The 24,374-nt window shown below is 41.6% G+C and overlaps 1 protein-coding gene across 2 annotated transcripts in view; it reads left to right on the forward strand.

Moving 5' to 3' along the window:
• The window catches only part of cdkal1 (CDK5 regulatory subunit associated protein 1-like 1), a 600,053-nt gene extending 575,899 nt beyond the window's left edge, over positions 1 to 24,154 (forward strand). For both annotated transcript variants that reach the window (XM_072560914.1, XM_072560913.1), the window contains exons 13-15: positions 423 to 506; positions 6,045 to 6,209; positions 23,682 to 24,154. In XM_072560914.1, the coding sequence (XP_072417015.1) occupies positions 423 to 506; positions 6,045 to 6,209; positions 23,682 to 23,849 (417 nt within the window). In that variant the 3' untranslated portion in view covers positions 23,850 to 24,154. The remainder of the gene's footprint in view (positions 1 to 422; positions 507 to 6,044; positions 6,210 to 23,681) is intronic.
• The last annotated feature ends 220 nt before the right edge of the window (positions 24,155 to 24,374 follow it).

The raw sequence follows: 24,374 nt of genomic DNA on the forward strand, positions 1-24,374 counted from the left end.
TCAGAGGAATCAATTATCTCTATGTCAATCCACTCTCAATTATCAGAAAAGTGGTGGAAAGTGTATTGATAGTGCTACCTACTGATGCTTATTCATTGAAGCTCAGTTTCAGTTACACTCAGACCACTATGCTATAATCTTCACGATATCCTCAGTTCAGATATGGACTTCCAGCAGAATTGGAGAATTTTCTACATAAGAATGCCTTAGAAATGTGAGTTTAAATTGTCTAAACCCATCATGTATTTTGATATTATCTTCAAGCTTCCTGCTTGCCTTGGAAGATAACTTGGAAAAGGATTGAGTTCACTCTGTTAAAGTCAGTTCACATTATGAATGGTTCAGGTTTCAAAATGTTTAGAATCGCTCTTACAATTTTGTTTTTTTTTAACTTGTTAAAAAGTGTTTAATTGATTTTTCAGATTGGTGAGAAGCAGCATGTTCTGATAACAGAAGAATCATTTGATGGCCAATACTATGTTGCACATAACAAATTTTATGAGCAAGTAAGTTTTTTGCAATTTTATTACAGTAAATTAAAGTATTCACATTAAACTGGCATTGCAAGATATTGCCTTTCTCTCCATGGATGAGATCGAATAAAAGGAAAACAATAAAATCAATCAACAGTACTCATGCCTATACGAATGATTTGCTTTTAGGATTTGTCTCAATGTCTTCTAAATATATATGTTGTGATTACAAATACAGAATTAATTGGGTTTTTACTGAAATTACAACTGTAAAGTACCCTTTGATTTAACAACTGGGTAAGAATGTGACATTGTTTCATAAAAAGCATACTTAAGCATTAGGGTCCTCAGTTCGTAGCAGCTTTAAAATGACATTATGGTCTTCAAACCTTAGTTCACTTGAAGGTTGTTTTTTGTCCTTTCAAATCATGGCCACTGCTTCAAATGATCTAATGTTCATTATTAAAGTATCAACAGGCTAGGTCTGGATATCAGTACGAAAAAGGAAGTTATTTTCAGGAAAACAAACCCGAGACAAAATAAATATCTGAACTTAAAGTTTACAGTCAAGCATGCATCTGCATCTGTTCTTCTGGTGGTAATTTACCCATAAAACTGTAGCTGGTGCTATGCAGTGATGGCATGAACAAAACTGCACAAATCCCTTTTCTACTTGTGTTCATAATGTGCAGTTCACATCAAGGATACAATCTTGTTCATAAGAGCCTCTACTCCCATTCCAAAAGGGAAAATTGATCCCTAAGTTTTGAACTCAAACTCTCTTTAAATTTCCCTTTTTATAATTCATGGAATTGTATTGTATGTAAGTGATATTAAGGAAATTCCCTTAATATATAAATTCACACAATCCTTGTAATCTGCAAACAATCCTTGAAGAAATTTGGATTTTCACAGTGAAGAAGTGAAAACCTAAGTTGTGGTAAACTTTAGTTGACAGTATGTGGAAGAAGCAGATTAACAAGTCTTCACCCTGATGAAGATATGTTTGGGTGCAGTGAAAGATTGGAAAAATTATTTTCATATTGCAAGACTCATGTGGTACGGTTTATTTTGGTTCAGTTTGCATTAACATATATAAAAGGTACATTTTCATGATGCTAACAGCCATTTAAACTTAGACTGTTGCAGGCAACATATCATTTGGCTATAAAAATGTTTAAATATTATGTGTATCTAATGTCTTCTGATTTCCTTTATTCTAGTCTAGTCTGTTCGTGATTCTAATAATGATTCCATGGGTACATAGTATCTTCACTGAAAAAGTATAGTCCTGTTTCTCTGCAAGTAACATCTTGTTCAAGGCCACATGTGATCAGAAATGTTGTGTATCCCAGAGAAAATAAATCTAATTTGCAGTTAATATGATAGTGAAGAAGACGTTTGGTATGCTTTCCTTTATTGGTCAGAGTATTGAGTACAGGAGTTGGGAAGTTATGTTGCGGCTGTACAGGACATTGGTTAGGCCACTGTTGCAGTATTGCGTGCAATTCTGGTCTCCTTTCTATCGGAAAAATGATGTGAAACTTGAAAGGATTCAGAAAGATTTACAAGGATGTTGCCAGGGTTGGAGGATTTGAGCTATAGAGAGAGGCTGAACAGGCTGGGGCTGTTTTCCCTGGGGCGTTGGAGGCTGAGGTTTACAAAATTATGAAGGACATGGATAGGATAAATAGGCAAAGTCTCTTCCCTGGGGTCAGGGAGTCCAGAACTAGAGGGCATAGGTTTAGGGTGAGAAGGGAGAGATATAAAAGAGACCTATGGGGCAACTTTTTCACACAGAGGGTGGTACGTGTATAGAATGAGCTGCCAGAGGAAGTGGTGGAGGCTGGTACAATTGCAACATTTAAGAGGCATTTGGATTGGTATATGAATAGGAAGGGTTTGGAGGTATATGGGCCGGGTGCTAGCAGGTGGGACTAGTTTGGGTTGAGATATCTGGTTGGCATGAATGGGTTGGACCGAAGGGTCTGTTTACATTCTGTACATTTTGATGACTCTATGACTCTGAATGGCTGATTCTGATTTACAAACTGAGCAATGTAAATATGGGTTTTTCACAATCTTTGCAGAGAGGAGAATAAGTATATCATTCTTTCAGAATAATGTTTTAATATCCAAATAAATTTCATTGGCACCACCATTATTTGCATGCAGAAGATCCACATAGATTTCAATGAACTGCTGTTTGATGCATAGGCTGCTCTCGCTGTATTTTTGATTTTGTTCATGCTGCCAACTTTTCTAACCTTTCTCAGAATATGAGTGCTGCTGACTAGCTGAGCATGATTGCCCATTCTTAATTGATCTTGAGGATTGGGTGGTGAGCCATCATCTTGAAATATTGCAGACCATGTGGTGTGGGTACTCCTATAGTACTGATAGGAAGGGAGATCCAGGATTCTCATCCTTTGAAAATGAAGGAAGAACTGTATTATTTCAAGTTAGGATAGTGCATGGTTTGGAGAGAAGTTTGAAGTTTTGGTGTTCCATTGGATCTGTTGTCCTGGTCTTTCTATGGTGCCATGGGTTTGGAAGTCAAAGGAGCCTTAGTGCGTCGATCCTATACCTTATATAATTTAAACATATGTCTGGATATTTTGTTGAAGATCAGTTGAAGTCCTGAAATAATGATGCAAAGTGGGAAGAGGATACATTTCAGAAAAAGCTGTTCCTCCAATTGACCAGATAAGAGTGGAAATAATTCCTCCATGCTGGATTGTAGAAGAGAAAAATTGAAGATGGTGTCATATTTTTTAGTTAGTTCGTGCGATGTGGATACCAATGTTTACTGCCTATTCCTAACTGCTCTTGAGAAGGTGGTAATAACTGCCTTCATAAAGCGCTGCCATCCTTGAGGTAAAGATATACCCACAGTGCTGTTACGAAAAAAAGTTCCAGGATTTTTGACCCAGCAACAGTTAAGAGACAATACAGTTCCAAGTTAGGCTAATGTGTGGCTTGTACAGGAACTTGCAGATGGTGGTATCCCAATACATTGCTGCCCTTGTCCTTCTAGATGATAAAGGTTGAAAGTTTGGAAGGTGGTGTTGTAGGAGCCATAGTGAGTTATCCCTTGGATCTTGGAGATGCTATGCACTGCTACCACTGTGCTATGGAGGTGGAGGAAACAAATGTTCAAAGTGGTGGATAGATTCCACTCAAGCTGACTGCTTTGTCCTGATGTTAATGAGCTTACTGCAGGGTTCCTCTAGAAGTGAAAGTTCTTTTCAGAAATTCTTGAACTTGAAGTCTCCTGGAATCGTTTTGATCTTCTGAGGGATTCACAATATTTTCCAGATGCTTTCATGCCTATTAATGCTTGGATTTCCCCCAGCCTCTCAGGAGATTATATGACTTGTTTGGAGGGACAGAGTTGGATGGGTATAGGGAGGTTAGTATTTAGCCATTATGCTCTAAACTTTACGTAAAATATACTCTTAATAGACCACTCCCCACTTCTTCCTCCGCTACATTGATGACTGCATTGGCGCCACCCCGTGGTCCCGCGAGGAGGTTGAGCAATTCATCAACTTCACCAACACATTCCACCCTGACCTTAAATTTACCTGGACCATCTCTGATACCTCCCTCCTCTTCCTGGACCTCTCCATCTCCATTAATGACGACCGACTTGACACTGACATTTTTTACAAACCCACCGACTCCCACAGCTACCTGGATTACACCTCTTCCCACCCTACCTCTTGCAAAAATGCCATCCCATATTCCCAATTCCTCCGCCTCCGCCGTATCTGCTCCCAGGAGGACCAGTTCCACCACAGAACACACCAGATGGCCTCCTTCCTTAGAGACCGCACTTTCCTTTCCCATGTGGTTAAAGATGCCCTCCAACGCATCTCGTCCACATCCCGTACCTCCGCCCTCAGACCCCACCCCTCCAACCGTAACAAGGACAGAACACCCCTGGTGCTCACCTTCCACCCAACCAACCTTCGCATAAACCAAATCATCCGCCGACATTTCCGCCACCTCCAAACAGACCCCACCACCAGGGATATATTTTCCTCCCCACCCCTTTCCGCCTTCTGCAAAGACCGTTCCCTCCGTGACTACCTGGTCAGGTCCACGTCCCCCTACAACCCACCCTCCCATCCTGGCATCTTTCCCTGCCACCCCAGGGACTGTAAAACCTGCACCCACACCTCCTCCCTCACCTCTATCCAAGGCCCTAAAGGAGCCTTCCACATCCATCAAAGTTTTAACCTGCACATCCACTAATATCATTTATTGTATCCGTTGTTCCCGATGCGGTCTCCTCTACATTGGGGAGACTGGGCACCTCCTAGCAGAGCGCTTTAGGGAACATCTCTGGGACACCCGAATCAATCAACCACACCGCCCGTGGCCCAACATTTCAACTCCCCCTCCCACTCTGCCGAGGACATCGAGGTCCTGGGCCTCCTTCACCGCCGCTCCCTCACCACCAGGTGCCTGGAAGAAGAACGCTTCATCTTCCGCCTCGGAACACTTCAACCCCAAGGCATCAATGTGGACTTCAACAGTTTCCTCATTTCCCCTTCCCCCACCTAACCCTAGTTCCAAACTTTCAGCTCAGCACTGTCCCCATGACTTGTCCGGACTTGTCCTACCTGCCTATCTCCTTTTCCACCTATCCACTCCACCCTCTCCTCTCATCCCCTCCCCCACTCACCTATTGTACTCCATGCTACTTTCTCCCCACCCCCATCCTCCTCTAGCCTATCTCTCCACATTTAAGGCTCTCTGCCTTTATTTCTGATGAAGGGCTTTTGCCCGAAACGTCGATTTCGCTGCTCCTTGGATGCTGCCTGAACTGCTGTGGTCTTCCAGCACCACTAATCCAGAAATAGATCTTTTCCTGCCTGTTGTTTTTGCATGCTCATATGTTTTAGTATAGTAAACCTATGCTATTATTATGGTTTGGTAATGAACCTCTTCACCCTGTCCAAAGTTGAAGGAAAGTGGCAATTATGGGAGATAAAATAGATAGCTAAAAGTCCCTGTTTTTATTTGATGAACTAATGAGCAGTTTACGAGAGGAATAGATTAGATTAGATTAGATTACTTACAGTGTGGAAACAGGCCCTTCGGGCTGACAAGTCCACACCGAGCCACCGAAGTGCGCCCACCCAGACCCATGTTTACCCCTGCACCTAACACTACGGGCAATTTAGCTTGGCCAATTCACCATTTTTGGATTGTGGGAGAAAACCGGACCACCCGGAGGAAACCCACGCAGACATGGGAGAATGCACAAACTCCACACAGTCGCCTGAGGCGGGAATTGAACCCAGGTCTCTGGCGCTGTGAAGCAGCAGTGCTAACCACTGTGCCACCCATATTAAGCTTAAAAGATGCAGAAGGGTGTTGGTGAAAGGAAAGTGATCTCAAGTACATTGAGCAAGAGAGGTGTAATTTACTACAATATACCAATATATATTTTACATTTGGGCTTGAAGCCATCAATTTTGCTTAAAAGACCTACACCTTGGTCACTTATTTTTGCTGTGTAAACAGTAATGTTTTTTCTCACCCTCCAATTCTGCAAAGGTTTTGGTGCCGAAGCAACCTGAACTACTGGGGAAAATGATCGAGGTAGATATTTATGAAGCAGGCAAACATTTTATGAAGGGAAAACCAGCACAAAATGGAAAGATCTACACTCCTTCAATTGTGAAACCATTACTAAGGGGTGCAGTATCAGGGACGATGGAGGTAAGTGGTGGTTCTTTCTTCATTTAACATGGCATTGTCTCCACACATGTCTTGGTGCAGGTAGGTAGAGTGCAGAACTTTTTGTTGATCAAAGCTAAAGCTACAAAACTTAATTGGGTGTGAAATTATGATGTGTATCTGATTTATGAGCGTAATTTGATCTCATCTGAATGCGCAAATGCTTTTGAGTTACTCTGCTGCAAAAATAACATGCAGCATGGATTATGCATGGGAAAGTATTTGCTTGAGTAATTTAGAACAGCAACATTTCCCTAACAGACCTGCACCAGAAAATAAAAAAGGAAGAGCTGTGTACAGCAATTATTAGGAATGAGATTTTTTTAAAAATTAAAAGTAAGTCTTGCATTTATTTAATGATTGTAACTTTGCTCATTTCTAACCTGATAACTTGATTAGCATCTTCTATAAACTGAGATGATTACAAGTTGCTAATTCTTCCCATTTAGCAGATCAGAAACTATTACCTTCAAAACTGTAACATTTTTCCATATGATGAGACTTCCAGAGGTACAAGTGTGCTGATTAAATAGAAACATGAAACATGGAAAAGTATCATTGCCTTAAGAGTTGAAAATGGAAAACTTAGTAAGCAGAGTTGAGAAAATGCCATTTGAGAGGAGGCGATATCCTACTGGTATTAGAGCTAATCCAGAGATCCAGGTAATGTTATGGGGATCCGGGTTTGAAACCCACTATAGTAGATGGTGGAATTTAAATTCAATAAAAATATGGAATGAAGAGTCCATTGATGACCTTGAAAACGTTTTTGATTGTCAGAAAAACCCACCTGGTTCACTAATGTCCTTTATGACAGAAAATCTGCCATTCTTACCTGTTCTGACCTACACATTACTCCAGATCCACAACAATATGGTTGATTTTTAACTGCCGTCCAGCCAATTAGGAAAGGGCAATAAATGCTGGCCTAGTCAGCGATGCCCTCATCCTGTGAATGAATAAAAAATATTTACATTTATTCAGAAAGTGAAGAAGCAACTTCCCAAAATCTGCATCTTTCCTGTTGAAGTCACAAGGAATGGCATCTTAGTTATATTAGTCTTCTGCTAAATGCTACAAAATCTGGAATTCAAAAGACAGTTGAGGTTAGCTGAAATTTAAAAATTTTGGAAATGCAATGAATAGTTTTTTTTGCAGGGATAGGTTTTTAAGGTTACACAACCAAGACAGAAAGATAAGAGTTAAAATATGCATTAACCATGATCTAAGTAGATGCTCGAACAGGCTTGGGGTGCTGAATGACTTATCCCTATTTCTATGTTAGAATTAGATGAATGCCAGTTATCATGGAAAGCAGAGAAGTATTCCTACCTGATATAATTTATTCAAAAGTTAAAAGGAAGTAGTAGGCAAGAGTGGTTTTTATGCCATCAGGCAGGAGCCTGCATCGCGGCTTGCCCCCTAGGAATCAAACAGGCAATAAAAGAGAATCACACACAAATAGACATCTCTCATTCGGTGATAGGTATTCACATATATATTAAATGTTGTGGGTGGCACAGTGGTTAGCACTTCTGCCTCACAGCGCCAGAGACCCAGGTTCAATTCCTAGCACATTAGTCTGAGTAGATTTCTCCACCTCGATTATTGGACTTCAAATGAAAAGTGCAATTTCCTGAGAAGTTTAGATTAGATTAATTACAGTGTGGAAACAGGCCCTTCGGCCCAACGAATCCACACCAACCTGCCGAAGCACCCAGACCCATTCCCCTACATTTGCCCCTGCACCTCACACTACAGGCAATTTAGCACGGCCAATTCATCTGACCTGCACATTTTTGGACTGTGGGAGGAAACCCACGCAGACACAGGGAGAATGTGCAAACTCCACGCAGTCAGTCACGTGAGGCAGGAATTGAACCCAGGTCTCTAGCGCTGTGAGGCAGCAGTGCTAGCCACTGTGCCTCCATGCCGCCCACAACATTTACCTGAACATTATGTATCTCACCGAATGAGAGATGTCTATTTTATTGCCCGTTTTCAGACACTGTATTCTATACTGCACAAGAACGTTTTATCTAATTATAGCAAGACACCAATGCCTTTGGAAAGTATCTGTGAATTCCTACATGGATAGTAAGGTCCACACATTGACACACCAGCTCGTACAATTGAAGATCACAAAGATAGAAATGGATCAAAACAAAAACAAGAATATATTGGATAGCATTGTGTACATTTACGAGCAAGTCATTGACTTTATATCCATTCTTCAAAAAGGGTTTGCAAGCAGAATGTCAATAGTGATATGATACAACAAGTATTTGGATTTGACAGTTTTGTTTATTGATAAAAGCACACTACTGTTGACTTGTTGTGACATTAAGCCTGTAAACTATGTTTTAGATGTCTAATATGTTGCATTTCCCTTCATCATTTAGTACTATTACCAAGTATAACTATTTCGCGATTTTGTAATACATACTATACCTATAAGGTAAAATGAATAGATTAATTTTGGTCTAATGACTCAGATTTTTGCTCTCAAACAAATTTCCCCAGAGATCTTGTACCAGCTTATCAGTGGAAGTTCCTGCTAATTCATCATTAGTTTCTCTACAGCCACCTCTACAGAGAATCTGTGCAGTCTGTAAGCAATTCAAACAGCATTGACAATCTTCAGCCAATCAGACTGAAGTATGCTCACTGAGCCATGCAGACTGTAAACCAAACTACGAAAAACAGCAAGTATAAATTAAATTTTGGGCAGGAAACAAAAATAAAAATTGAGGTATACAAATGGGTGTTAGAGAGAGAGGGAACAAACAAAGAAAAAGTTTTAATTAAAAAGACTTTTAATTAATGATAACTAGTAGCTCCAGGCTAGCATCAGAAGAGCTAGAAGCTCTAGGCTTTCACTGGTGGAAGCTCAGAATCAGGGTTATGAGTAAGGAAGACAGAATATGGCTATAATCAAGACAAGAGGAGGTAGAGTTTAAGGCAGTGATCTAGAAAAGTGAAAGATTGACTTCAAGATTGAGATGAGGACATATGGTTTCAAAGGGTTTCTCAAGAACCTGTGGCTATTTATCCTACTTATGCAAACCCATATGGAGTACCAGAAGGAGCCTGTCTTCAGTATTTATCCGAAGTTGGCACATTCTATCTCAAATCTGAATCCAAGCGGAAGGCAGCATGCATCTTGCTTCGTCATAGTTACTTTTAAATAATTATGCCAATAACATAATTGAGCTGAGATTTTTTTATCACTAAATAACCTGTTAGCTGAAACATTGTCAATGGCCTTAGCTGGGTTAGTAAAATTTATATGGACTGGATGAGGTCATATTATACAGTGATGATTGTTGTCAAACAAAGAGACCTAAGGTTTAGGTACATAGTTCTTTGAAAGTTGCACTGCTGGTACACAGGATGGTTAAGAAGGCATTTACCACATTTGCCTCATTGCCCAGACCATTGATTATAGAAGTTGGGATATAATGTTGAGGTTGTACAGTACATTGGTGAGGCTGCTTTTGGAGTACTCTGTACAGTTCTAGTTATCCTGCTATAAGAAGGATATTATTAAATTGGAGTGAGTTCAGAAAAGATTTACCAGAATGTGGCCAGTAGGGCTTGAGTTATAAGGAGAAGCTGGATAGGGTGGGACTTTTTTCACTGGAGAGTAGGAGATTGAAGGGTGATGTTATAGAGGTTTATAAAATCATGAGCGGCATAGGTAAGGTGAATAGCAAAGGTCTTTTCTGTAGGATGGGTGAGTTTAAAACTAGGGGTCATCTATTTAAGGGAAGAGGAGAAACATTGAAAGGAGATGGATGGAGCAACTTCTTCACACACAAGGTGATTCGTATATGAAATGAACTCCAGAGAAAGTTGTAGAAGTAGGTACGGTTACAACATTTAAAGACATTTGGGCAGGTACATGAATAGGCAAGGTTTAGAGGGATATTGGCGAAATGCAGGCAAGTAGGACTAGTTTAGTTTGGGAAACTTGGTTGGCATGGATGAGTTGGACTGAAGGGTCTCTTTCCATGCTGTATGACTCAATCCCTTTCCCCAAGTCACTCATCCTGACTGGGAGAGGGCATTGAAGCTAATGTCTTTAGATGATGTTAGCTAAGGCCATTATGTAGATGATGAATAGGTAGGAGACAAGGTTAGATATTTGGGACATTCCTGAGGTAACAATGCAAGATGGGAAGAGCATCATTTCTGAAAATGCTCTTCCTACCATTGGACAAGAATGAGTTGAAGAGAATGATGACAGTTGCTTTGAGCTGGACAGTGGGAGAGAAGCATTGGAGGACAGTGGTGTGTTTTTTAAAATTTGTTTATCAGATGTGGGCATCGCTGGCCAGGCCAATGTTTATTGACCATCCTTTACTGCTTTGAGAAAGTAGTGGTGAACTATCTTCCTGAACCTCTGCAGTCCTTGCAATACTGTGGAAAGGAGTTCCAGGCTTTTGACCAACCAACAATAGTGAGATTGTTCAGTATGGTGTGTAGCTTGGAGGGAAGCTTGCAGGTATTTGTGTTTCCATGCATTTACTGCACTTGTTTTACTATGTGGTAGACGTCACAGGTTTAGAACACAGTCTCAAAGGAGCTTTACTAAGTTGCTGCAGTGCAGCTTCTAGATGGTACACACTGCTACACCTTGTGGTGAAGGGAGTGAATATTAAAGATGAGATGGAGTGCAAAATAATAGGCTGCTTAACCTTCAACAGTGCTGAGTGTCTTAATGTTGTTGGAGTTGCACTAAATATCCAAAGATGTCCTATTGAAAATACAGGCACATGGCAAAGGATGCAGGATGGTCTTGTTAATAAAGTGAAGTTAAATTGATAGCAAGAAGTGTTATAGAGTCGGAAGGCATTGAATCTGTGTCAGTAGAGTTGAGGTACCACAAAGGACAAATGAACCTGATAAGAGTTTGGATAGGCTTCCTAGCAGAAGCCAGAATCTGGGGAAGTAAATAAACCAAGAAGTGGAAAAGACATGTAAGAAAAGCAGCATTACAATAATCATGGGGTACAATAATATGTAGGTGGACTGGAAAAAGCTGGTTAATAGCAGATCCCAAGAAAATGAATTCATGGAATGTCTTTGAAACGGTCTTTTGGAGCAGCTTATGGTAGCACTCAGTAGGAAGCAGCCAATTCTGGATTTGGTGATGTGTAATGAAGCATACATGATTATGGAGCTTAAATTGAAGCAATGCTTAGAAGGCAGCAATCATAATGTGTTCAATTGCACCCTGTAGTTTGAAAGGGAGAATAGGAATCAGATGTAACAGTATTACAGTTGAGTGAAGGTAATTAGAAAGACATGAGGAAGTATCTGGCCAGAGTTGATTGGAAGGGGAGCCTAGCAGGGAAGACAATAGAACAATAGTGGCAAGAGTTTCTGGGGGTATTTCAGGAGGTACAGCAAAGATTCATCCCCTGGAAGAAGAAACATACTAAAGGGAGGATGAGGCAACTGTGGCTGACAAGGGATGTCAGGGACAGAATATAAACAAAAGAAAAAGCATACAATGTTGTGAAGATCAGTGGGAAGCCAGAAAATTGGGAAGCCTTTTAAAAACTAGCAGAAGTCACCTAAGCCAGCCACAAGATGGGGGACAAGATGAATATGAGGATAAGCTAGCTAGTAATATAGAATACTTTTTAGGTATATAAAAGGTAAATGGGAGACGAGTGGAAATAAAGGAAAGAATTTTTAAAAACTCATTTGTGGAATGTGGGTGTTTCTGCCTGGCCAGTATTTATTGTCCCTGAGAAGGTGGTGGTGAGCTACCTTCTTGAACTGCTGCAGTCCATCTGCGTGGGTTGACCCACAATGCCAATCAGGAGGGAATTCCAGGATTTTGACCCAACGACAGTGAAGGAATGGCAATATATTTCCAAGTCATGATGATGAATGGCATGGAAGCCAAGTAATTGAGAGCATTTAAGACAGAAGTAGCTACGTTCTTGATTAGTACGGGGATTATGGGTTATGGGGAGAAGGCAAGAGAATGGGGTTTAGTAACATATCAGCCATGATTGAATGGTGGAGCAGACATGATGGGTTGAATGGCCTAATTCTGCTCCTATGTCTTATGGTCTATCCAGGCAAATGGAGAGTATTTCATCATTTCTGACTGTATCTTGCAGATGGTGGACATTGGGGAGACAGGATGGGTTACTCGCCTCAGAGTTCCAAAGCACAGACCTGCTCTTGTAACTGCAGTATTAAATGGCTGGTTCAGTTTAGTTTCTGGTCACTATAACTTCCAGAATGTTCATAGTAGGGGTTTCAGCTATGGTATTGCCATTTAAAGTTAAGGGGAGCTGATTAGGTTTTTGTTTGAGATGACCATTGTCTGGCATTTGTGTGGTGCCTATGTTACTTATCACTGACTAGGCCTCCGCCGACATTCCCACCACCTCCGAACAGACCCCACCACTAGGGATATATTTCCCTCCCCACCTCTTTCTGCTTTCCGCAAAGACTGTTCCCTCTGTGACTGGTCAGGTCCATGCCCCCCCAACAACCCACCCTTCCCTCCTGACACCTTCCCCTGCCACCGCCGGAATAGCAAAACCTGCGCCCACACCTCCCCCTCACCTCCATCCAAGGCCCCAAAGGAGTCTTCCACATCCATCAAAGTTTCACCTGCTCTTCCATCAATGTCATTTATTGTATCTGTTGCTCCCGATGCGGTCTCCTCCAAATTGGGAAGACTAGACGCCTTCTCGCAGAGAGCTTTAGGGAACATCTCCAGGACACCTACACCAATCAACCGACTGCCCCGTGGTCCAACATTTCAACTCCCCCTCCTACTTTGCCGAGGACATGCAGGTCCTGGGCCTCCTCCATCACCACTTCTTCACCACCCGACGCCTGGAGGAAGAACGCCTCATCTTCTGCCTCAGAACACTTCAACCCTAGGGCATCAATGTGGACTTCACCAGTTTCCTCATTTCCCCTCCCCCACCTTACCCCAGTTCCAACCTTCCAGCTCAGCACCATCCTAATGCCTGGTCCCACCTGCCAATCTTCCTTCCCACCTATCCGTTCCACCCTCCACGCTGACCTATCACCTTCATCCCCACCCCCATCCACCCATTGTACTCTTTGCTACCTTCTCCTCAGCCCCACTCCCCTCCCACTTATCTCTCCACCCTGGAGGCTCCCTGCCTTCAGTCCTAATTAAGGGCTTTTGCCCGGAACATTGGTTTTCCTGCTCCTCAAATGCTGCTTGACTGGCTGTGCTTTTCCAGCACCACTCTAATCTAGACTCCCAAGTCTGGATATTGTTGAGGTCTTGCTGCATATGGGCATTGTCTACTTCAGCATCTGAGGAAACCTTGTCAAGGTTTAACATTATCAATGGCTGTACTAACATAAATGTTAAAAAGTAATAAAATACTCCAGTCACAATTAATTTTGGTTAAGTCATTTTAGTCTTGTGCAAAGGGAAAAGGTAACTGCGGTGATATAGACATTGAGTTGTGGAAAAGGTGGGTACTTTCTTGTGAAGTAATAACATGGTTCAAGGAAGGCTGGAGATGGCTAATAGTTTCTAATGGCAAAAAGATTTGAGTACAAGATGTTTTGGCAAGTGTGAATGATTGTAGTTTTGAAAATAAAAGGGATGCAACTGAGAGGAGGAAATGATTTCACCAGGTTTGGTATGGCAGGAAGGGGATTGGGTGAAGTAGCTAGTATGATAAGAACCCAAATGGTTTTCACAGCAGTGAGGGAGGCCCAAAAGCACACCGTATGGCCTAGCCTGATCTTTTGATAGATACCTAACCTAGTTTCTGTCAATTTGACTGATTAATCATAACATTGCATGTACATACAATTACTCACACACCATACTTGTGCACACACACCCTGATATTTTATCAGCAACTAATTGAACATCCAACATCACAATTGATAATTTTTGTTATCTATTACTGAAAATTGGTAAGCTGCACACTCCAGCCTCTTACAATGCAAACCTTTTTATGATGGGAATATTCACACTCAATAAAAGGCTATATCATGGTTTTACAAGGCACATTCATTCCATGTAATTATGTTCCATGGATGTAGTTAAATGCAACCATATAGGTCCATCAGCCAAAGATTCTGTTTTGATTTGCTGGCTGCATTTGATCATTGTATCAAGTAGAAATTGAAAAGTAGAAAAAAAAATCATGTTTTGAATGTCCCCACAACTTTCCATTTGCTCAAGTGCAGTTTCCTAATGCTCCATGTACCTCAGTAAAATATTTACTGTTCACATCTAAAAGAGTGTTCTTAAGGTATTCAACTTTGGAGAGCCTTGCAGCCAAGTGCAATCCTGTTCTCAGCGGTTGTTCTCACACACTGACACTTATAATATGTCCTACTTATGATCAGAGACTGGCATTTTGGCTGGCCTTTCCTTTCCTAACCCAAGAACACTGAGACCAACAGATTCTTGCACTCCAATTGCTGTCCTTTAAGGCCATAAAATGTAGGAGCAAGCAGAATTAGGCCATTCAGCCCATCGACTCTGCTGCACCATTTGATCATGGCTGATATGTTTCTCAACCCCACTTTCCTACTTTCTGCTCATACAGATGAATACTTAGCTCAGTACTGACATGCCACACAATGCATTTACTCACTGTACCAATCTATTTTAAGAGAAAACATGCAAATTGCTTCTGTACTGTATTGGTGGAATATTTGATTTGAGTCATTGGTTGCAGTTGATGATTCACTGAATTCCATTAGTGGCAAAAACTAAGTAATACAGTAAGTATCTGAGCATCTTTCCACTAACCCACCAGACATATTCACACAGGAGATGTGGTCACCTCTGGCTAGGCTATACCTTATTGCCCAGAGGTCAGTTAGAGTCAACCACTTCACTGGGGCTTGAGGTCACATGTATGCCAGACTAGGTGAGGATAACAGATTTCCTTTCCTAAAGGACATCATTTGGCCTTTAATTCCAGATTCTTTTACTGAATTCAAGTTCCACCATCTGCCATGTCAGGATTTGAAGCCAGATCCCCAGAACATTAGGTAAAAACAAGGACTGCAGATGCTGCAAACCAGAGTCTAGATTAGAGTGGTGCTGGAAAAGCACAGCAGATCAGACAGCATCCAATGAGCAGCAAAATCGACGTTTCAGGCAAAAGCCCTTCATCTCCACTCTGGAGGCTCCCTGCCTCTATTCCTGATGAAGGGCTTTTGCCCGAAACGTTGATTTTCCTGCTCCTCGGATGCTGCCTCCCCAGAACATTAGCTAGGTTTCTTCATTAATCATCTAGCGATAATAACATTAAACCTTTGCATCCCCATGAACTTTGAACTAATTTATTTTGCTGGATTCTTACTCTGTAGATGTGTGAGATTTTCAACATTGAAAAAACTTCTGTTTGAAAAGGAAATACCTTGACTATTTCAAAACTGAGTCCAGCAACTTTCTGAGTGAGTGCACCTGTCTCATTTGGGCTCCTGCAGCAGAAATGCAGACATATTCCATGTGAGGCAGAGAATGTTTTTATTACAATTTTCCCAGTCTGTTACTCAGTATGACAAGATAAGCAGATGTGTTGCTTTTGATTCCATTGTCCTAGTCAGCCATATCAAAATTGTTTTATAGATCGGTATATTTTTCACATCTTTCTCTTCCTTAAATCTGAATTTTGTAGTCCTGGTTCTGTACTCCTTTAATATTTTCCAAGTATCTGATTACATTATGTAGGGCTTGGAACTCTTAAGTGGATATGTAAATTCTAACTAATCTGTATTCCATGTGCAGAATTTACATGGAATTCCATAAAATGGTACAGTACCGAAACACGTAATTTGGCCCAACAAGTCTGTGCCAATATCCATGCTTCTTCCAACATATCAAAATATCCTCTCTTTTTTTCAACTGTGCATCTCTTAAATATATTTATTTTATTTGCCTCTTTGAATCACTCGTAGTTTTGATTTTGCATAAGGGAAAACAATTGCCGCATATGATCATTGACCATGCCACGGGCACTTGTGGCAGTTGAAGATATAAGTGATGAGATGTTTCATCTATTTACTTATTAACAGATAATCATATCTGTTAATTTTAATCAGCCCATTATGGTTTCTTTTCAGTTAGCTTAGTGCTTTAGAAAATAATTTTAGTTGAATTTGAGACAATTTCCTCAAGGAATCATCCACATCCTCTAAAAAAGGCACGTTATTGTAGTTCGATAACAAGACCATTTGCCAGTCATTTCCAGTATTGTCCAGGAGAACCTAGCTGGGAGAAATTTAATAGGGTTGCACAGCATCTTGAAGCATTAATATGGTGTGCATACAGAATTTTCTGTCACACACATGATGTTCCTAATCTCTCCTGTGTAAACACCACAATGCAACAAGATCATCTGTATTAATTCATGGAGCAAAGTAAGTTGAGACGTGAAGCAAATCTTCTAGGAGAAAGTGAGGACTGCAGATGCTGGAGATCAGAGCTGAAAATGTGTTGCTGGAAAAGCGCAGCAGGTCAGGCAGCATCCAAGGAGCAGGAGAATCAACGTTTCGGGCATGAGCTCTTCTTCAGGAATGAGGGAAGTGTGCTAAGCAGGCTAAGATAAAAGGTAGGGAGGAGGGACTTGGGGGAGGGGTGTTGGAAATACGATAGGTGGAAGGAGGTTAAGGTAAGGGTGCTAAGGTGAGGGTGATAGGCCAGAGTGGGGGTGGGGGCGGAGAGGTCAGGAAGAAGATTGCAGGTTAGGAAGGTGGTGCTGAGTTCGAGGGTTGGGATTGAGACAAGGTGGGGGGAGGGGAAATGAGGAAACTGGAGAAATCTGAGTTCGTCCCTTGTGGTTGGAGGGTTCCTAGGCGGAAGATGAGGTGCTCTTCCTCCAGCCGTCGTGTTGCCATGGTCTGGTGATGGAGGAGTCCAAGGACCTGCATGTCCTTGGTGACCAACCAACTCAACCACCCCGTGGCTCAACACTTCAACTCCCCCTCCCACTCCACCAAGGACATGCAGGTCCTTGGACTCCTCCAACACCAGACCATAGCAACACGATGGCTGGAGGAAGAGCACCTCATCTTCTGCCTAGGAATCCTCCAACCACAAGGGATGAACTTAGATTTCTCCAGTTTCCTCATTTCCCCTCCCCCAACCTTGTCTCAGTCCCAACCCTCGAACTCAGCACCACCTTCCTAACCTGCAATCTTCTTCCTGACCTCTCCGCCCCCACCCCCACTCCAGCCTATCACCCTCACCTTAACCTCCTTCCACCTGAAGCAAATCCCCTTGTTTCTCATGGATAGTTTATTTGTCAGAAAGGCCATAAAATGGACAAAAATATTAATGTATGAGCACAGTCCAGTTGGTGTTCAAAGCGATCCAGTGATGATATGTGAAATTCTTGGAGAAGCTGCACTTAAGACTGAGTGGAATGAACCAGAAGGTTCCATGTTAATTTCTTGTTCTGTAAGCTGATCATGCAATATTATCATTCTTCTCCCTGGGTAGACTGCTGTAATATTAGGAATGAATCTTAATTTTTCACCAGTTTCTTAAAAGAAAGCATCATCTCATTGCAATTTGCATGAATTGAAGTGAATATTGTAATTTAGTTCAGTCAGTTCAGAGTTCAGAAATACTGAAAAACTCACAGTTGTTAATAAATAGTTTCTCAATTTTACAACACCAGAATCACTTTCCTGCTTCGATAATTCTGTGGTCTAAAACAGTGGGACTACTGCATTGACTTGCAGTAAAGACAATCACAAATGAGTGTTGCTATTCCTTTTGAGTTTTTTCTACATTTAAGATTCAAGATTGTGTTTGTACATTCAATCTCCAGTGCAAACATTAGGAACATTGATCCATCATGTAATTTCCACTGTTAAAATCCAGATGTCTTTTATGTGGGTGTGCATACGTTAGCATTTTGCAATACACTCCTTATCATACTTGTATTCAAGTTGGATGCCTATCTGGCCTTCAGTAATTTATGGATGTATTTGATTGTGCACAAGCAGCAGTTTTGTTTTGAATGTTAAGAAATTGGTGACAAATTGAGACTCAATTTAAAGTAGGTTCCTCTGCTGTGACTAGAATCCTAGCAAACTGCATAACTAGGGCTGTAGACAGGTACAGTTGTATGGGGAAATTAGGAAATCTGAATTAAAGGAGGAGGTAAGAGTGCAAAACTCAGGAAAGGTTATAAGATCTCCAGCACGGAGTGAATGGAAATGATTAACAATCAAACTTCAAGCATGCCAGACAAACAAATGACAATGAGAAGAGGGACAGTTACAGGACTGAAGGTGTTATATCTGAATGCATGCAGTATAAGGAATAAGGTAAATGAGCTTGTGGTGCAGATCGAACTGGGCAGGTATGACGTGGTCGAGAATGTGGTGCTGGGAAAGCACAGCAGGTCAGGCAGCATCCGAAGAACAGGAGAATCGACATTTTGGACATCAGCCCTTCATCAGTTCCCATCCCACTCCCCCTCCAACTCCATTAAGGACATGCAGGTTCTGGGAAGAAATGAAGTAGGGTCAGATGGTGTAGAATCTGTGGGGGTAGAAATGAGGAACTGCAAAGGTTTAAAAAAAAGTAATTGAAGTTATGTTCAGGCCTCCAAACAGTAATCAGGAGCTAGAATGCAAGATATACCAGGAGATAGAAAAGATGTGTAGGAAAGGCAGAGTTACAGTGATCATGGGGGATTCCACTGTGCCAATGGACTGGAAATTCAGGTTGGTAGTGGATTGCAAGAAAAGGAATTTGTGAAAAATCTATGAGATGGCTTTTTGCAACAGGCAATGCTGGATTTAGTGCTGTGCAATGAGGCAGACTTGATAAGGGAGCTTCAGGCGAAGGAATCTTAAGGAGGCAGTGATCATAATATGATTGAATTTACTTATAATTTGAAAGGGAGAAGATAGAATCAGAGGTCATGGTATTACAGCTGAATAAAGGCAACCACAGAAGCATGGGGGAGGAGCTGAGTAGAATTGACTGTGAGAGGAGCCGAGCAGGAAAGATAGTGGAACAGCATTGGCAGGAGTTTCTGGAAGTAACTCAGGAGACACAGCAGAGATTCTTCCCAAGGAAAAGGAGGGGGCCACAGGGAGGATGAGGCAGCCCTGGCTGACTAGGGAAGTCAGGATAGCATAAAGGCAAAAGAGCAAAATGTAATGTGCTGAAGGACAGTGGGAAACCAGAGGATTGAGAAGCTTACAAAGACCAACAGAAGCAACAAAAAATGAAATAAGGAAGTAGGAGATTAAATATGAGGGTAAGCTAGCCAGTAATATAAGGGAAGACTAAGAGTTTATTTCGATATATAAGGGACAAAAGAGAGACAGAAGTGGAAAATGCTACTGGAGAGATAGTAGTGAGGAATAAGGAATTGGCTAATGAACTGAGTGATTACTTCACATCAGTCTTCAAGGTGGAAGACATGAGTAATATTACAAAAATATTGAGAGTGAGGGGTCAGAGCTGAGTATGGTGGCCATCACCAAGGAGAAGGTGCTTGAAAAGCTAAATGACCTGAAGGTGGATAAATCATCTGGACCAGATAGGCTAAACCCCGGAATTCTAAAGGTGATTGCTGAAGTGATAGTGGAGGCATTAATGGTGATGTTTCAGCAATCGCTAGAATCAGGAAGGGTCCCAGAGGACTGGAAAATTCCTAACATGACACCCTTATCTAAAAAGGAGTAAGGCAAAAGATGAAAATTACAGACCAATTGGTCTAACCTCAGTCATGGGTAAGATCCTGGAATCCTTTGTGAAGGATGAGATTTCTGAGTACTTCAAAGTGTATGGTAAAACAGGGCAAAGTCAGCATGGTTTCATTAGGGGAGGTCATGCCTGGCAAATCTTCTATAATTCTTTGAGGAAGTAATGAGCCGGTTAGACCAAGGAGATCTAATGGATGTTATCTACCTGGACTTCAAGACGGCCTTTGACAGGGTGCCACACAGGATGCTACTGAGCAAGACAAGGGCCTAAGGTGTCAGCGGCAAGCTACTAGCATGGCTAGATGCTTGGCTGTCTGGCAGAAAGCAAGAGTGGGGATAAAAGGATCTTCTCAGGGTGGCAGCCAGAGAAAAGTGGTGTTCCACAAGGCTCTATGTTTTCACTTTTCACTTTATATGTTAACGATCTAGATAAAGGAACTGAGGGCATTTGGCTAAGTTTGCAGATGATGCAAAGATAGGTAGAGGGACAGGTAGCATTGAGGAGGCAGGGAGGCTGCAGAAGGATTTGGACTGGTAGGGAGAGTGGGCAAAGAAGTGGCAAGTGGAGTACAACTTGGGAAAGTGTGAGGTCATGCACCTTGGTAGGAAGAATAGAGGTATGGACTATTGTCTAAATGGGTAGAACATTCAGAAGTCTGAGGTGCAAAGAGACTTGGCAGTTCTAGACCAGGATTCTCTTAAGGTAAACTTTCAGGTTGAGTCAATAGTTAGGAAGGCAAATGCAATGATGACATTTATTTTGAGAGGACTTGAACAGAAAAGCAGGGATGTACTTCTGAGGCTCTGTAAGGGTCCCTGGTCAGGCCACATTTGGAGGATTTTGCATAGTTTTGGGCTCCATATCTCAGGAAGGGTGTACTGGCACTGGAGCAGGTTCAGAGGAGATTCACGAGAATGGTCCCAAGAATGAACAGCTTAACATGTGAGGAACATTTGAGGACTCTTGGCCTATAAGCGATGGAGTTTAGAGAATGTGGGGGGATCTAATTGAAACTTACAGAATACTGAATGGTCTGGACAGAGTGGATGTTGGAAAGATGTTTCCATTGGTAGGAGAGACGAGGACCTGATGGCACAGCCTTAGAGTAGATTGGATTACTTACAGTGTGGAAACAGGCCCTTCAGCCCAACAAGTCCACACTGACCCGCCGAAGCACAACCCACCCAGACCCATTCCCCTACATTTACTCCTTCACCTAACACTACGGGCAATTTAGCGTGGCCAATTCACCTAACCTGCACATTTTTGGACTGTGGGAGGAAACCAGAGCGCCGGAGGAAACCCATGCAGACACGGGGAGAATGTGCAAACTCCACACAGTCAGTCCCCTGAGGCGGGAATTGAACCCAGGTCTCTGGCACTGTGAGACAGCAGTGCTAAACACTGTGCCACCGTGCCGCCCACGGAGTAAAGGGAAGACCTTTTAGAACAGTGATAAGGAGAACCTTCTTCAGCCAGAGAGTGGTGATACTATAGAATTCACTGCGACAGAAGACTGTGGAGGCCTGGTCATTGATTATATTTAAGATGGAGAGAGAGAGGTTCTTGATTGTAAAGAGGATCAAGGGTTACTGGGAGAAAGCGGGAGGATGGGGTTGAGAAACTTATCGAGCAGACTCGATGGGTTGAATGTCCTAATTTATGCTCCTATGTCTTATGGAAATGCAAAGACAGAATATATTCTGTGGTAAAAACAGTTTCCTCATTTCCCCTTCCCCCACCTCACCCTAGTTCCAAACTTCCAGCTCAGCACTGTCCCCATGACTTGTCCGGACTTGTCCTACCTGCCTATCTCCTTTTCCACCTATCCACTCCACCCTCCCCTCACTGACCTATCACCTTCATCCCCTCCCCCACTCACTTATTGTACTCTATGCTACTTTCTCCCCACCCCCACCCTCCTCTAGCTTATCTCTCCATGCTTCAAACTCACTGTCTTTATTCCTGATGAAGGGCTTTTGCCCGAAAGGTTGATTTCGCTGCTCGTTGGATGCTGCCTGAACTGCTGTGCTCTTCCAGCACCACTAATCCAGAATATAGTCTGTGCCTGTGTGCTGCCCTCCATTTCACTTGACAAAGGAGCAGCACTCCAAAAGCTCGTGATTTCAAATAAACCTGTTGGACTAGAACCTGGTATCATGTGAATTCTGACTGAAGAACTCATACAGAGGTGTCCTGAAGCTCAGATACCTGAGTTCCAAAAATCACAACCATCTTCCCGTATACAAAAACAGAAGTTGCTGGAAAAGCTCTGCAGGTCTTGGCAGCATCTGTGAAAAGAAATAAAAGTCAACTTTTCAGGTCCGGTGACCCAAGTTCTGAGAAAGGGTCACCGGACCCAAGCCATTAACTTTTGATTTCTCTTCGCAGATGCTGCCTGACCTGCTGAGCCTTTTCAGCAACTTCTGTTTTCGTTTCTGATTTCCAGCATCAATAGTTCTTTACTTAGTGGAGAGTTTACCCCTTTTCCCATTGACTCTTTCTTAACTGGACCTCCTTGATGCCACAGTGCATCAAATGCAGCTTTGATGTCAAGGGCAGTCACTCTCATCGTCTTTCTGGAGTTCAGATCTTTTGTCCATGTTTGAACCTAGACTGTAATGAGGTTACGAGCTGAATGGCTGCTGCTGTCAATGTTATTCCAGTTCCTTGTGATTATCCAATTTGTGGATGAGTTTCTGATGTAAGCTGTGATGTCATATAAATCGGGTGTTTGTGTGTTTTGCTGAATTTGGACCCATGTGGCTCAGAGCCTGATGCTCCAATGCCTTTTCATCATGTGCATTGTAATAATAGACATACTAAACATTAGTAATAAGCAATGGTTACTAAAAGTCTGGCCTGAGCTAATATCAATATTAAATACTTACAAATGCTGGTGTTGCCAGTGATGCAAACATCTTACAAAATATTTTCTTAAAAATTCACCCATCATCTGTGTGCTCACTGACTGATATTGGCTTTTGATTGAACAATAACTTATTTTTAAAATTCTAAAACTTGTTTTCACATCTTTTAGGGTGTCTCACCCCTCCACACCACTGTTGTATCTTCCAGCCTCATGGTCCTTTGAGATATTCTATTATTTAACATGTTTTTAATTTCTCTAACATGAGCAGTTGTGCCTGCCGCTGCTAAGGTCCTATTTATGGAATCTTATTTCTTTAATATCTCCACCTCTATAACTCTTTCCTTCTCTTAAGATTCCTGAAAATATATCTTTTTGACAAGCTTTTTTGGTTGTCTACTTTATTATCTTGTTACTTTAGTATCAATGTTGGCTTTATACTGCTGCTATGAAGCATCTTGTAGTGTATTCTGCTAAAGATGCTATATAAATACAAATTGTTTTTCAATTTCATGCTTAACTAAGCTTATTGTGCTCCAGTTAATCTAGTGCCATCATGATGGAGCTAACTGGTCCTGTTTTGGTGAAGAATGCTAAGCAACCTCCAAAAAATGTAAACAATGCAGGAATAAGATTAATAATGACCACGACGTACATCATCATTCTGAGCTTGATAAAAAGATCAATAAATACACCTTTCCATTCTCCTAAAGATTTACATCGTTACAGCCATTTGTAATGTGATTTTAGTCTGAAAAGACTGCTGATCTTCAAGATAGGATTTTTCATGCTTACCCAGTAATCTTCATAAATAATGACATCAAATAAATAGTAAAATAATTTTTCTGTCTGTTACTTTTAGGAATTTAAGACCATTAATGAGAATGCACATTACTGCTGGAGCAGTGAGAAGTCCTTCAGTGCGAGCCTGTTGCCTTGGAATCTGAAATGCCCAAGAGTAAAGATAGTGTCTTTAAGTCTGGCTGTGTTAGCAGTGATAATGGCTGTAACTATAGCAATATTCAGATAGGTCCTTTGATGTCAACTGAACAATTTTCTACCTAAAACGAGGTCTGAAACTGTGGTCTCAGTATTTACACAGTATTGAGGACACTGTAATGAACATAGTTTATGTTTGAATATTTTACTGAATTTTATCTTGTTCAAAGCAAGTGGGTAACTTTTATTTGACATTTCTGTCCATGGTATTGCAATGCAAGATCATGCAGTCATTAGCCAATGAGAAGAATATTTTTATTCACACTGCAAAATCATGTGTTCATGTTCAAGAGTTTTAAGTGTATAAGATTTAATAAAGCAGAAGTGTTTTGCACAGTTCCCTGGTCAGTTGTTAATCTGTTGACTTCTTTCTTGTTGTGTGTGCGATTCTAGTCTTTTCAGATGTTCACATTCACAAAACATCACACCAATACTGACATATTACAGTAAGTGAAACGTTTCTAATGGAAGCAGACACTGGAACAAGACCTGCACCAGTGGCAAAGTATCTTTAATAGAAACAGAAGTCTGTCAGCTTTTGTTTACAATGTTAGAA

The sequence above is a fragment of the Chiloscyllium punctatum genome, chromosome 41, assembly GCF_047496795.1.
Source record: "Chiloscyllium punctatum isolate Juve2018m chromosome 41, sChiPun1.3, whole genome shotgun sequence".
Lineage (NCBI taxonomy): Eukaryota > Metazoa > Chordata > Chondrichthyes > Orectolobiformes > Hemiscylliidae > Chiloscyllium > Chiloscyllium punctatum.